The 15,807-nt window shown below is 31.1% G+C and overlaps 2 protein-coding genes across 2 annotated transcripts in view; one reads left to right on the top strand and one right to left on the bottom strand.

Moving 5' to 3' along the window:
* The window catches only part of LOC143063456 (uncharacterized), a 132,413-nt gene that overhangs the window by 14,310 nt on the left and 102,296 nt on the right, over positions 1 to 15,807 (top strand). The window lies entirely within an intron of this gene.
* Positions 164 to 15,795, bottom strand: LOC143063455 (uridine-cytidine kinase 2-like). The gene is made up of 7 exons (XM_076235618.1): positions 15,496 to 15,795; positions 13,398 to 13,557; positions 9,330 to 9,426; positions 4,989 to 5,131; positions 3,722 to 3,819; positions 2,789 to 2,837; positions 164 to 2,457 (listed from the first exon to the last, which is right to left on the bottom strand). The coding sequence occupies exons 1-7, from the start codon at positions 15,685 to 15,687 to the stop codon at positions 2,348 to 2,350; spliced, it is 849 nt and encodes a 282-aa protein (XP_076091733.1). The 5' UTR covers positions 15,688 to 15,795; the 3' UTR covers positions 164 to 2,347.

The following is a 15,807-nucleotide window of genomic DNA, read 5'->3' as shown; positions in this document are numbered from 1 at the left end:
TTTCCCTTATGACACAATCTAAAAATAGAGTAGAAAATAATTCCCCCTCGCCCTATAAAAGAATATGGATCACTCCTTAATTCAACGAATAAAGAAAGACAATTCTTTGTAATTGTCTCCCATGCATGATTTTGTGTTTTCAATTAAAACAAAACAACAGATGATCTATTACAGTTTTTAATTAAAATATGTTCAATGATACAACCGGGATACAGTTCAGATCAACTGATATAAATTCCATAGTTTCTGTATCACTCACAATTGTTGTTATGTTTTCTCTTAGCATCCCCACCATTAACACATATACTTGTCAAACACACCTCAGGAAGAAGTATTAAAACAAAATAAATAAATGGAAGTGAGGTATCATTAATGAGATAAAACTTCTAATTACAATAATACCTGTATCTGTATTACATGTATCATTTACCAAAGGGTTAATGAAGTATACTGTAATTTATTAATATAATACATCTGTATTTAAGGAGCTGCCATCTTCTATGTAGAATTCGACTGTTGCATGTGCACTACAATGAAAATCTGCAACCGTCAGAAGTTAAAGTTATAGTGGTGACTCTTCAAAATAATAATAGTTTTAAATGCCACATTGTATTAAAATCATATTTCTGATTATTGCAGGCTCACCTATTTGTTTTGACATACACACAACAATGAACACATGTTGATCATACAAAATTATGCCCAAAAGGTATTAAAATAGAAATATCTATGTGCTAATAATAAATTAATAATAAAATACACTTCAAACAGGATGCTGAACTTTCTTATGATATTTATACATGTATGTAGTAAAATAAAGAAAATCATAATTAAGAAAAGGAAGACTTAAATTTAGACCATTTAATTTAACCTGTGACAATTATCGTGTTACTGTGGATTCATTAATATTCGTGGGATACCAATTTTTGTTGATTTAGTGGGTACAGGTCACCAACAAAATTCAATGCTCAACAAATTACAAATAATCTAGGGAAATAAACGCAGACTTTGACAAAAACCCCAAAATAAATATCAACGAAAATGTGAGTTTTTCTTAAACCACAAAAATTGATACCCATAAAAATAAATTAATCCACAGAACGCTACTATTTACAGAAAATTCAACAATACAAATGTGAACCCTGATGAGTGACCCTTGACATGTGACCCCTTACAACAAATTACACACAAACCATTGACAATATTGACAACTTAATTTCAACATCTGTTACGCCAGAAAAAGTTAATTATGTGTGAAACCTTTAGCATGTTAATGTCCTTCATAGATGATAATGATGAGTATCTCATATTGATGCCACAATTTTATATTGACACTTGAACTTATTTACTGTAAATTCAGAAACTATTGTGAAGTTTCTATTAATGGGACTTGGTGATTATCACAAAAATAAGAACTCAAATTCTGATATCTAATACATATATATGTACAGTATGCAGATTTTCCTGAAATCAAATTATTCTCACATTTTTTTCCATTCTTCAAAAATCATAATAATTAAATGCACGTAATAATTTCTGAATTTACAGTACATTAAAAAAAAATTATAATTCAGCTTTTCAATTTAGACATTTTTTGTATTTTACAAATGCAGGTTTTAACTACCTCTATAATTACCAGTTCGACAGTGCTTAAAGGTTATATTTGAAACTTTCAGCAAAACGGAGATGTAAACAGTAATTTTATATACTAAATTTTAAAAAACAAACATAATAAAACCCCTTCTGATTGAAACACAAACATTATTTAACCCCATTTTTTCCTTTTTCATCTCTTGAAAAACATACTTAATGATTTTTTTCATTTCATATGTGTTTCTCTCTCTCACTTTCAAAAACATACTAATAAGGCTCATCTATTCATATTAGAATATATTTCTAACACACTACTAAAATTTCTAAAAATTGCACAATTTCATTATTAAAACTTCTTAATGAAGTATTTCATTCATTCAACATGTTCAAGATAACTGATAAATGCAGAATTCTGTTGATTTACTACATATCCTCCTCATACCCGCCAACTCTCACTATTTGCAGAGGATTTCCCCCATGGAGGCTCCCAAGTGGAAATTTTGTAAGAGCAATTTTGTCCACTATTTTAAAGAAAACAATTAATTTAACAATGGCTATAAGCTTTTTAAAGCACGAAGAAACCAAAAAAAAAAACACATTAGAATATATTTGAAGGCCCCCTTGAAGGTTTTGTAGGACTATAAGAACCATCTTTCACGTAAAACCCCCATGAGCATTTTGAAAAGTTGGCAGGTATGCCTCCAATCCATCCAATAGTAAAGATATCCCAATATTTATAAATTAAAATACATGATCAATGTGGTCGTCCCACAAACGAATCAGAGTTATGTCTGAATCTTTTTACGGACTGTTTTGTTGGTCTTAATAACTCTTGAATATGCTGTACAATCAGATCTATAGCCACTGAAAAATATAAACATAACCATTAAGTTTTTTTTAAAAAGATTAAAAGAATGTTACAAAAAGTAAAATCACAAAAAAAATAACAATATACATGTATAATCTTTAGTTTTCTGGTAGTGTTTATTTTTGTTGTTTTCATTTCTGTCTTTGTGTTTATATATAACTTATGATTTTTATAAACCCACTAGGTATCTTTATCTCTATCAAATTTATTAAATCATTGATGAAACATCAATTGTTAAAAGGACATTGTTTACATTTAAAAATATTACCCATAATGCGTAAGTTTTAAAAACAATGATTTAATATGAGTATTGAGCATGTTGAGTACCTGTATTATCAGCTCCTCTTGGAATGATAACATCTGCATACTTCTTTGTCTATAAAAGTAGGAAAAAACATGAATGTCAGAAATATCATGAGGCATAGATCATCCAGATCAAAAAGATCAATTCAAATCTAAGGAAATTTAAGACTGTGTCTGTTTAGGGTTTTTGTGAAGTAGATTCAGATTCAATAGTTTATTAAAGTCTCACCACATCGAACAAGTATAAACACCATGTAATATCAAGTACACAATATAAAAGTTTAAAATGCATGTGCGATTCTCAAAAGAACTATGAGAGACTGTTGTATACAATTATAAAACATCAGAATTAAAGCATATATAATTTTGATATTTACACAAAACTTAAAAGTGCAATATCACAATGCACATTCAAGGATAAAACTTGATACATGTACATAAAAATTATATACTGACTTTTCAACAGAACAAGATACTATATCGTCACACTTTTTTCACTTGTTGAAACCCAAAAATTCAAACTATAATTAGTAATTAAATTTTCAGCTCAAGGTACATTTTAGATTTCAATTCATCCAGACTGCTGTTTAAGCTATACAAACTAACACAATCTATGTTGTGCTGAATGTTGTGCTGTTACACCACTGTGCGAGATTAGAGGGAGGGTTGAGCCCTCACAGTAATGTTGAAACCTACATACTTAAGAGTGGTGGAAGTAGTTCAGTTTTCAATGGTTCACATTTTACACGTCAGCACTTTTTAAAGCCAACTTTAAATTTACTGTTTTACTCATTGTTGAAGGCCTTACAGTTGCCTATAATTACTACTGCATTTGAAATCTGTTGGATAGTTGTCTCATTGGCAATTAACCACATCTCCTTATTTTCATACTTTTAAAATAAAATCATTTAAAAAAAAATCATTTTAAAGCATTTCAAACACTTGTTATCTACTCACTGGTAAACAGAATTCTTCAAAGGCAGGTTTGACTAGTGTTGTATATTGATGTAAAATCTGTTCTATATCTCTTCCTCTTTCTCTTGTATCACGTAAAACTAATGAAGAATAACACTTTTATAAGTAATACATAAATACATCACAACTATGTCATTGCTTGCATTCTTTTAACTTTTAGTCAAGGTTTTATTTATATAATTTTTTGGTGCTTTGATAAAATAAATCATTTCTAACTAATTTTTACAGTTAGTCTTCAATTGTGGTAACTTGTGCTGTTACACCCCTGTATCATGTTAGGAAAGGTTGAGTGTTGGAACATGATCAACCCTGCTATATTCTTATGTAAGAAGGCTGTATATATAGTGACTTGTGTTTACATCCTCAACCTTTAGTCTCAGGTGGGTAGTTGTCTCATTGGCTATCATACCACATATCCTAAATTTTACAATATTAGTTATAACTGTGATAGGCATGAAATTAATAACTGTGAATTGATTTATTTTCGTGGGTACCAATTTTCGTGGTTTCAGGAAAACTTGAATATTTGTGAATAATTAAATTTGTGGTTTTGGCAAACTCTGCATTCATTCCTTTAGAAAATTTGTAATTTGTTGAACATTTAAATTCTTGATTCTCCTGTCCCCGTGAAATCAACAAAAATTGGTATCCAAAGAATATTAACAAATCCACAGAAATCCATGGTAATTAATAACAGTTCATCTGTTTTACCATCATTATCAACAATTAATACCAGTTCATCTGTTGTACCATCATTATCAACAATTAAAATTTAGAAAGGAAATGGGGAATGTGTTAAAGGGACAACAACCAAAGGCCACCAATGGGTCCTCAATGCAGCGAAAAACTCTCTCATCCACAGGCGTGCTTCAGCTGGCCTCTAAACAAAAATGTATACTAGTTCAGTGATAATGGACGTCATACTAATCTCAGAATTTTTTTTCAGTGTACACTGTATGGCAACAGTGTAGAAAGCAACAAATGATAATGGAAAGATTCAACAACAAACTACAAGGGGTTTTAAAGTTACACAGCAGGAAACATTTTTGATAAAACAAGACAGACTGACAAGCTGATTGCTGAAGGCCCTAGTTATATCAAAACCTTCTTCACTTTGAAATATTACAACATATTTCAGAAAATTTAGAACTGGTAAAATTTGAACAACATATTTTCAACACAATTTATAAATTTTGTTCACTACCAATACCATGAATACTGTCATAATCATAAATCTACATATATCTACCTCTTCTAGATAACCTTGTGTCAGGATCTGTGTCAACAAAAAGCTTCATATGAAACTTATCTCTCAATTCTTTGTCAGCAAAGGCCAGTATTCCTTCAAACAGTACAACTTCTGCTGGGTAAACTGGATGACACGACTCATCACTACAAAATAAATGGCTTACTTACAAGCTCAATTGCACTGTTGTTTTTTATATTCAGTGAAATTGGGGTCAAAACTCTAATTTGGTGTTAAAATTAAAAAGATCATATCATATGGAACATGTGTAATAAGTTTCAAGTTGATTGGACTTCAACTTCATCAAAAACTACCTTGACCAAAAACTTTAATTCAAAGCATGCACTATCATTTTTTATGTCAGTGAACTGTTAAACTGCCACTGGGGTTAAAGCTCTTATTTGGCATTAAAATAAGAAAGATTCAATCATAGGAAACATGTGTACTAAGTTTCAAGTTGATTGGACTTCAACCTCATTAAAACTACCTTGACCAAAAACTTTTAATCTATAGCAGGAGACTGACGAATGTACAGACGACCAGACATACAGACCTGAAAACATAATGCCCCTATCTTGATGGGGCACACAAAAGTACCTAAATATAAATTTTTATTACTTAACTTTTTGTCTGCACATATAAACACTTATTGCACAACCTACATATCTTAATTAATATATACACATATATACACTTATTGCACAACCTACATATCTTAATTAATATATACACATATATACACTTATTGCACAACCTACATATTTTAATTAATATATACACTTATATGCACTTACTGCACAACCTACATATATATCTTAATTAATATATACGTATATACACTTACTGCACAACCTACATATCTTAATTAATATATACACTTATATACACTTACTGCACAACCTACATATCTTAATTAATATATACACTTATATACACTTACTGCATAACCTACATATCTTAATTAATATATACTCTTATAAACACTTATTGCACAACCTACATATCTTAATTAATATATATACACTTATAAAATTGAGAATGGAAATGGGGAATGTGTCAAAGAGACAACAACCCGCCCAAATAAAAAACAACAGCAGAGGGTCACCAACAGGTCTTCAATGTAGCGAGAAATTCCCGCACCCGGAGGCATCTTTCAGCTGGCCCCTAAACAAATATATACTAGTCCAGTGATAATGAACGCCATACTAATTTCCAAATTGTACACAAGAAACTAAAATTAAAATAATACAAGACTAACAAAGGCCAGAGGCTCCTGACTTGGGACAGGCGCAAAAATGCGGCGGGGTTAAACATGTTTGTGAGATCTCAACCCTCCCCCTATACCTCTAACCAATGTAGTAAAGTAAACGCATAACAATACGCACATTAAAATTCAGTTCAAGAGAAATCCGAGTCTGATGTCAGAAAATGTAACCAAAGAAAATAAACAAAATGACAATAATACATAAATAACAACAGACTACTAGCAGTTAACTGACATGCCAGCTCCAGACTTCAACTAAACTGACTGAAAGATTATGATTTCATCATATGAACATCAGGCACAATCCTTCCCGTTAGGGGTTTAGTATCATACCATCATAACATATATGAGAAGAACATAACCCGTGTCATGCCAACAACTGTTTTTAGAATACATGTGTTTAGTTCCGATGCAAAGACCTTATCAGTGACTCAATATTAACGCCAAAATATGCAATCTTTAATGACTTGACAACAGTATCGTAATTATATCCCTTCTTAATAAGTCTATTCAAAGGTTTTGTAAGTTTATGAGGTGAATACTGACACCTTTGTGCTTTATAAAGAATATTACCATAAAAAATTGGATGTGAAATACCTGAACATATTAAAAGTCTGCATGTTGAGCTATATTTACGAATAATGTCTTTATACCTATGATAAAATTTAGTAAATGTTTTGACTAGTTTGTGATATCGAAAACCCTGGTGTAATAATTTTTCAGTAATACATAAATTTCTCTCGTTAAAATCTAAAACATTGTTACATACACGAGCAAATCGTACAAGTTGAGATATATAAACACCGTAAGATGGTGACAAGGGAACGTCACCATCTAAAAACAGATATACACTTACTGCACAACCTACATATCTTAATAAATATATACACTTATATACACTTATTGCACAACCTACATATTTTATAAATTAATTATAATTTGTTATAGTACTAAAAAAAACATAAAACATGTTCACTAGAAATTAATCATGTTCATTAAGTTAATAACAATGTTTTTCCAGGAATAGATCATCACTGTTAAGGAGTCGATTGGTGATTGCTGGCAATTTTGACTTATTTTGTTACTGTAAGAGTGTATGGTCTGGTCAATTTGTTACTGTAAGAGTGTATGGTCTGGTCAATTTGTTACTGTAAGAGTGTATGGTCTGGTCAGTTTTGACTTATTTTGTTACTGTAAGAGTGTATGGTCTGGTCAATTTTGACTTATTCTGTTACTGTAAGAGTGTATGGTCTGGTCAATTTGTTACTGTAAGAGTGTATGGTCTGGTCAATTTGTTACTGTAAGAGTGGATGGTCTGGTCATTTTGTTACTGTAAGAGTGTATGGTCTGGTCAATTTTGACTTATTTTGTTACTGTAAGAGTGTATGGTCTGGTCAATTTTGACTTATTTTGTTATTTTAAGAGTGTATGGTCTGGTCAATTTTGACTTATTCTGTTACTGTAAGAGTGTATGGTCTGGTCAATTTGTTACTGTAAGAGTGTATGGTCTGGTCAATTTGTTACTGTAAGAGTGTATGGTCTGGTCATTTTGTTACTGTAAGAGTGTATGGTCTGGTCAATTTGTTACTGTAAGAGTGTATGGTCTGGTCAATTTTGACTTATTTTGTTACTGTAAGAGTGTATGGTCTGGTCAATTTTGACTTATTTTGTTACTGTAAGAGTGTATGATATGGTCAATTTTGACTTATTTTGTTACTGTAAGAGTGTATGGTCTGGTCAGTTTTGACTTATTCTGTTACTGTACGAGTGTATGGTCTGGTCAATTTTGACTTATTTTGTTACTGTAAGAGTGTATGGTCTGGTCAATTTTGACTTATTCTGTTACTGTAAGAGTGTATGGTCTGGTCAATTTTGACTTATTTTGTTATTGTAAGAGTGTATGGTCTGGTCAATTTTGACTTATTCTGTTACTGTAAGAGTGTATGGTCTGGTCAATTTTGACTTATTTTGTTACTGTAAGAGTGTATGGTCTGGTCAATTTTGACTTATTCTGTTACTGTAAGAGTGTATGGTCTGGTCAATTTTGACTTATTCTGTTACTGTAAGTGTATGGTCTGGTCAATTTTGACTTATTTTGTTACTGTAAGAGTGTATGGTCTGGTCAATTTTGACTTATTCTGTTACTGTAAGAGTGTATGGTCTGGTCATTTTTGACTTATTTTGTTACTGTAAGAGTGTATGGTCTGGTCAATTTTGACTTATTTTGTTACTGTAAGAGTGTATGGTCTGGTCAATTTTGACTTATTCTGTTACTGTAAGAGTGTATGGTCTGGTCATTTTTGACTTATTTTGTTACTGTAAGAGTGTATGGTCTGGTCAATTTTGACTTATTTTGTTACTGTAAGAGTGTATGGTCTGGTCAATTTGACTTATTCTGTTACTGTAAGAGTGTATGGTCTGGTCATTTTTGACTTATTTTGTTACTGTTAGAGTATTTTGTTACTGTAAGAGTGTATGGTCTGGTCAATTTGACTTATTCTGTTACTGTAAGTGTATGGTCTGGTCAATTTTGACTTATTTTGTTACTGTAAGAGTGTATGGTCTGGTCAATTTTGACTTATTCTGTTACTGTAAGAGTGTATGGTCTGGTCATTTTTGACTTATTTTGTTACTGTAAGAGTGTATGGTTCCGGTCAATTTTGACTTATTTTGTTACTGTAAGAGTGTATGGTCTGGTCAATTTTGACTTATTCTGTTACTGTAAGAGTGTATGGTCTGGTCATTTTTGACTTATTTTGTTACTGTAAGAGTGTATGATCTGGTCAATTTTGACTTATTTTGTTACTGTAAGAGTGTATGGTCTGGTCAATTTTGACTTATTCTGTTACTGTAAGAGTGTATGGTCTGGTCATTTTTGACTTATTTTGTTACTGTAAGAGTATTTTGTTACTGTAAGAGTGTATGGTTTGGTCATTTTTTTCTGCTTTAGTTTTCTCTGACAATAACAATTTTCAAGATAATAATTCAAAATTTAAGATAATAATTTCAAACTTTTAATATTGACATTTAAGTAGCAATAACTTCTTATGGGAAAAAACCCTGCTGATATTTTTTCATACCTCTTGTTCTCTACATAATTATACCCTGGTATCATAACTTTTTTTCCTTTTATAACTTCATTCATTGTTTTTTTAATTCTTTCCCAATCAAATGCATCTGAAATGAGATTGTTATCATAATTGAATATAATAAGAGAGTGAATCATCCAAACATAATTTTTTTCCACCAACAAGAGTGCACACGCTGAAATGTCTCGCCTTCTATACTAATCATTGATATTATGTTGATAGTCCTAGGTATAAAGCTAAGCTTTATTACAACTGTCACATAAACTTAACATTAACCAAGATAACTAAACAAAGACCAATGAACCTTGAAAATGAGGTCAAGGTCAGATGAAACATGCCAGGCAGACATGTACAGCTAACAATGCTTCTATACAACATATATAGTTGACTCATTACTTATAGCTTAAGAAAAATAGACCAAAACACAAAAACTTAACACTGTGCAATAAACCGTGAAAATGAGGTCACGATCAAATAAAACCTGCGCGACTGACATAAAGATCATAAAATATTTCCATACACCAAATATAGTTGACCTATGGCATATAGTATTAGATAAAAAGCCCAAAACTCAAAAACTTAACTTTGACCACTGAACCATGAAAATGAGGTCAGGGTCACATGACATCTGCCCGCTAGACATGTACACCTTACAATCATTCCATACAACAAATATAGAAGACCTATTGCATATAGTATGAGAAAAACAGACCAAAACACAAAAATTTAACTATAACCACTGAACCATGAAAATGAGGTCAAGGTCAGATGACACCTGCCAGTTGGACATGTACACCTTACAGTCTTTCCATACACCGAATATACTAGCCCTATTGCTTATAGTATCTGAGATATGGACTTGACCACCAAAACTTAACCTTGTTCACTGATCCATGAAATGAGGTCGAGGTCAAGTGAAAACTGTCTGACAGACATGAGGACCTTGCAAGGTACGCACATATCAAATATAGTTATCCTATTACTTATAATAAGAGAGAATTCAACATTACAAAAAATTTGAATTTTTTTTCAAGTGGTCACTGAACCATGAAAATGAGGTCAAGGACATTGGACATATGACTGACGGAAACTTCGTAACATGGAGCATCTATATACAAAGTATGAAGTATCCAGGTCTTCTACTTTCTAAAATCTAAAGCTTTTAAGAAGTGAGCTAACGCTGCCGCCGCCATAGCCGCTGCCGTAGCCCGCGCCGCCGGATCACTATCCCTATGTCGAGCTTTCTGCAACAAAAGTTGCAGGCTCGACAAAAATAATATCACATTATAAATTATATTATATTATATTATAGGAATCCACAGTCCATCAGTGGTAATACTTACACTAGTTGAGTTTATAATTACTTCAACATGTTGAAGATGTTATATTTACTTGTAGAAGTAAATATTTTAGATTTTTATTTTTCAAAATTTGAATTATCTCCTCTTAAATTCTTCTCTTATTATTTACATTTATACATATATGTATACAAGTTTTTTTATTATAAAACATCTTAAACATTTTTGAGTTAAACTTGTTAAAATCTCAAAATTTAATAGGTAAAAACATGCCTTTCCTTTTTTTTTTCTTAATTGCTAATATTTTTTACCTTTGTCTTTAGACGTGGACAAAGAAAGCTACGTACTCAGCACAGAAGTAAAGTATGAATGTGTAAAGAGAATTGCTCACCACACCATTGTAGACAGGGGCCAGTCTCTCAGGGTTGAAAATTATTTGTGTTTCCCAAATAAAAGACAGATGAGAATTTCACTGTCCTTTATTTGTTTTTGAAAAGTCAAACCATCTATCAGCGAAAGACAATTTAACCATCATTTAAAGGGATATAACTCTACATGAACCTCCAAAATAATAATCAGCTATACAAGTAAATAAAAAACACTTGTATTTACAGTGAGTTGCTTATAGGTGTTATTGTAAAACTTTACCTATAGCTCAACCTGTTTTTAAAATTGACAATACAATAGGGACATTTAAATTGACCAGTTGGTATTGTTAGATTTAAATCTACCTTGATGCTACCTGTAAAAAATTTTATTCACCTAACCCAAAGTTTCAGCATGCTTTTTTCCTGAATTTTTTCTTACCTATGATTATTCCAGTGAGAGAATTTTATTTTACTGTCATTCAAAATATTAGGAGTTATCAAGCCAAACAAGAATGACTATATCATATATGTTATTTTCTTGCAGTTTATTTAAAATTGCATGGCCTAAAATGCACTACATTTCATCTTAATGTTTGCATAGCCACTACTAGCAGTGTTTAATACCCTAAATAATCCAGTCGTAATATTTCACTCACTTTATAAAACATCAAAATCATATTTGAATAAACAATTTCATTTATTTTTTTACACTCAGTCTGATATTTGACATCTCATCCAGAATTCCAAAGTTTTTAAATAATTCCCAATGTTATTCATTTTTCACTACTTCACTAGATTTTTTTCTAAATCCATAGTATAAATTCTGATTAACTTCCCATAATATACATCCTAATTTAACAGGTGCAGAATCTATACATAATTCAGAATCTTGTAAAAATTTTTTTATCATTTCCATTACTATATTCCAAATAGTTATCCTCACTTTACAAATATTTTGTAATATTTTATTTATATTTTTACTATATATCACTTGATTTTTCTATATCCACAGTAAACATTTTATTTCATTTCCTATTATAAATTTCCAAATCAAACAATATTTGATCCAGAATTTTATAATGACTATTTCCAATTTCACATTCACTTAAAACATTTCCCCACGTTAGGAATATTTTAGAATATTTTACTTTCATTTTTCACTTTATCACAAGATTAGACTATATCCACTGCATTAATTCAACATTTTATTTCATTTTCAAGTTCCCATTCAAATGGTAAATCATCTTAAGTTTGTAATAGATCCCAAATTAATAATGAATGTTTTTAAAATCACATAAAGCCACAGAAACATGTTGGATGAACTCACACTATATCTCCTACTTGAATTCCAGTTTTGAAATTTTTTAATTTTTAACATAACTAAATCCCATCGTATGAAAATTTGAATTTCCTTGAGCAAACACAGCATTTTATGCACAAAAGTCCCACTAATATTATAATAGATTTCAAAGAAAAAACACAGCAAGGTATACTCCAAACTTATTTTCGAATTTTACATGTACAACATCATATGTAAGCCCCACAAAACAGTTTGAATGAATTATTTCCTCCTTGATGTCCTTCATGACAATAAAATCTTGAAAAAAACACATCACATTTTAAGAAGCAAAATTGCTATAAAAAATCTAAGAAGTGAATTCAAATAAAATAAATCCAATATTGTATGCACAATGACACCAAAAGATTTCAAACATTGCAAATAATAATCCAAAATGAGAATCTTGAAGGGACATGTGAAGAAATGAACAACATATCCATCTGAAAATTTAAACTGTAAACACCTGAACAGCTATTTCTTGTTTCACTGGCAGCTGGACAATACTATATATAAGGGTTAGAATTTTAAAGAAGCATTTAGTGTGTAAAAACAGTTTAATTTTCAAACATAGTAATACATATTTATTTTAATCTTTTACTGATTTAGAATTTTAGGTAAAAAATAGATAAATTATATATATCAGGGATTTAAAACAATGAAAACCAAAACTATTTTCTTCCCTATCAATTTTTTAATAGAATAATCCTAGGTAAGAAAAAGTTCAGGAAAAAAGCATGCTGAAACTTTGGGTTAGGTGAATAAATTTTTTTACAGGTAGCATCAAGGTAGATTTAAATCTAACAATACCAACTGGTCAATTTAAATGTCCCTATTGTGTTGTCAATTTTAAAAACAGGTTGAGCTATAGGTAAAGTTTTACAGTAACACCTATAAGCAACTCACTGTAATAGTATAACTGATATGAGCAAATCAAATAAACCATGATTATTACTTAAATCCAATTTTATAATGATTATTAATAAAATTCAAAATTATCAACATGATCATGAAGATTATCTAATTTCAGCATTATCATGATTACAGACTACAGTACCTGGATGATCAAAATTAAATTCTCCTTTTAAAGCCTTCTTTTTTTCTTCTTCATTCAGAGTTTTGTAAAAAGAATCTTGATTGATAATGGCTACCCTCCTTTGTTTTCTGTCCATATCATCCTGTCCTAGCTGAGACATTATCTTATCACATACTGATGACTGAAAAAAACATGTAGAATGTCTAATTTTAGTACATCCTAACTCAGATTTGATTTAATCACAAATTGATGACAGAAAAAAGAGTGTACACACGTAAATGTCTGGTCAGCATTTTTTATATACATCATGACTGAATTTATGATAAAAGTGTGTAGTATGAAGGTTTTACTTAGTACCAGGGTTTTCGCTGGCGGTCGCCATTTTCGCAATTTGCAAAAAAATTATAATTGTGGCGATTTAAATTCATCATTGGCGAAAGAATTTGGCGAAAAAAATATATAACAATTTATTTTCAACCATCTTGCTTATTTACTTTTTTCGGGTTTCTCAGACTTTACCTGATCGGTAAATACTCGAAATTCACCTTGAACTCGTTAAGATTTTGACCAAAAATCAATAATCAGCTGATTGCATTTTCAAGCTATTGATAACAAAGGACTAATTAATAAAAGTGTTGATTGTAAATGTATTGTTTGACAAAATGATATGGTTAAATGGCGTCCGTCACATGTCACATAAAGGATCTATTAACCACTTTGCGACACACGTATTTGAAGCAAACTTTTAACGTCTGACTCTCCTCTCCTTCTTTGAATGATAGTCCAGAAAAGAAAACTGTTATTATGACGAAAAATGTTCAAAAGCAAGATTTAAAACTTTTATCTTTTGACTTTGATATAGATAATTGATTTGAGTGGGTGCTTTAAAGTCGTTTCATACAAATATTTCAATTGCTGAAAGTGAAAGAGAAAAAATTTACCCCCAAAAAAATAAAATAGTTTGATTGTGAAAGGAAAATGATACTTTTTTTGCAATAATTATAAACATGACTAAAGGCAATGTTCATAATGTTTTAATGAAGTAGCAAACTTATTTTACAGAATATCTGACTTTTTTACATATGCTCTGGTGTAAACATTAAATAAAAATGGATGAACAGGTTATTTTGATTTAAGTACAAAATGTGTACATTTTGTAGTTCTTACTTTAAAAGTTCTTTAAAATCAACTGTGAAAACGTTTAATCCTGCTGCAACATGTGCAAACCTAAGCCAGGAATCTGATGTACCATGTGTACAGTAGTTGTTGTTTGTTCATGTAATTTATACGTGTTTCTTGTTTCTCGTTTTTTTAAATTTTATATAGATTAAACCGTTGATTTCCCGTTTGAATGGTTTTACACTAGTAATTTTGTGGCCCTTTATAGCTTGTTGTTCGGTGTAAGCCAAGGCTCCGAGTTGAAGGCCGTACATTGACCTATAATGGTTTACTTTTTTTAAAATTGTTATTTGGATGGAGAGTTGTCTCATTGGCACTAACACCACATCTTCCTATATCTATAGATTTGTCACGTTGTACATTTTGTAGTCATTCCAATGTTACAAGTGTTGTTGTTGTTACAAATATAGAAACCGAAACACACGCCACAATAAACAAGTGTGCAATCGAAACCAACAAATATGGTTGATACGAAAACATATGACTCCACAATAAATACACCTTATCGCTAATCCCGGCTGACCCGGCCGCTTGAACTTTTGACGTCAACAACAATCACTTTTCCATTGTGGCGTCAGATATTTTGTTTTATGACGTTAACATTTTACGAGAACCTGTGTGATATCCAGCAATGGCGGACAAATAGCGATAAGGTGTATAGTATCGTTGATAGAGATGCTGTCAAATGTCCCAAATATACAGCTGGTAAAAAAATAATTATTTAAATGCTTAAAAAAGCGCAAGTCAAGGCCGACCTTGCTAGGGCTGTATAGTCAGTCAAGGTCGTTAAAACCTTTCATCATCATATACAGCTGATACAGGCGATGCACCCACCTGTGTAACATGGTGTGCCCAAATTGGTCATATTTGCATATTTGAGAACCAGAAGCAAATAATTATGTGTAACATTGTGTGAAAAAAGATGAATTATCATTGTAACCTTTCCTGACGCTGTTCCTCCGGCTACTCCAATAACAAATGGACGGGGTATGCGTTCCATGCCGTTCATTTTCAGTGCTCCTAGATCACCATCTGCAACTGCCGCCATTCTCAAAACTTTGTTTGTTGTAAAACTTCGAAAAATATTCTTCGCATATCCAGAAATTATGAACATGTACTTGAATCTAGTCATTTTAACCAAATATATCAATCATTGCATCATATATTTCTTCCGTGACTTTTTTTAGGATTTGGAACCACGTGTTTTACGACAACAATGTTATTTTCAAAAGCAAAGCCGGAAATCCTTTTC

This window comes from Mytilus galloprovincialis, chromosome 2 (genome assembly GCF_965363235.1).
Source record: "Mytilus galloprovincialis chromosome 2, xbMytGall1.hap1.1, whole genome shotgun sequence".
Taxonomy (NCBI): Eukaryota; Metazoa; Mollusca; class Bivalvia; order Mytilida; family Mytilidae; genus Mytilus; species Mytilus galloprovincialis.
The sequence above is the reverse complement of the archived record's forward strand: the minus strand, read 5'-3'. Positions and strand labels throughout refer to the sequence as shown.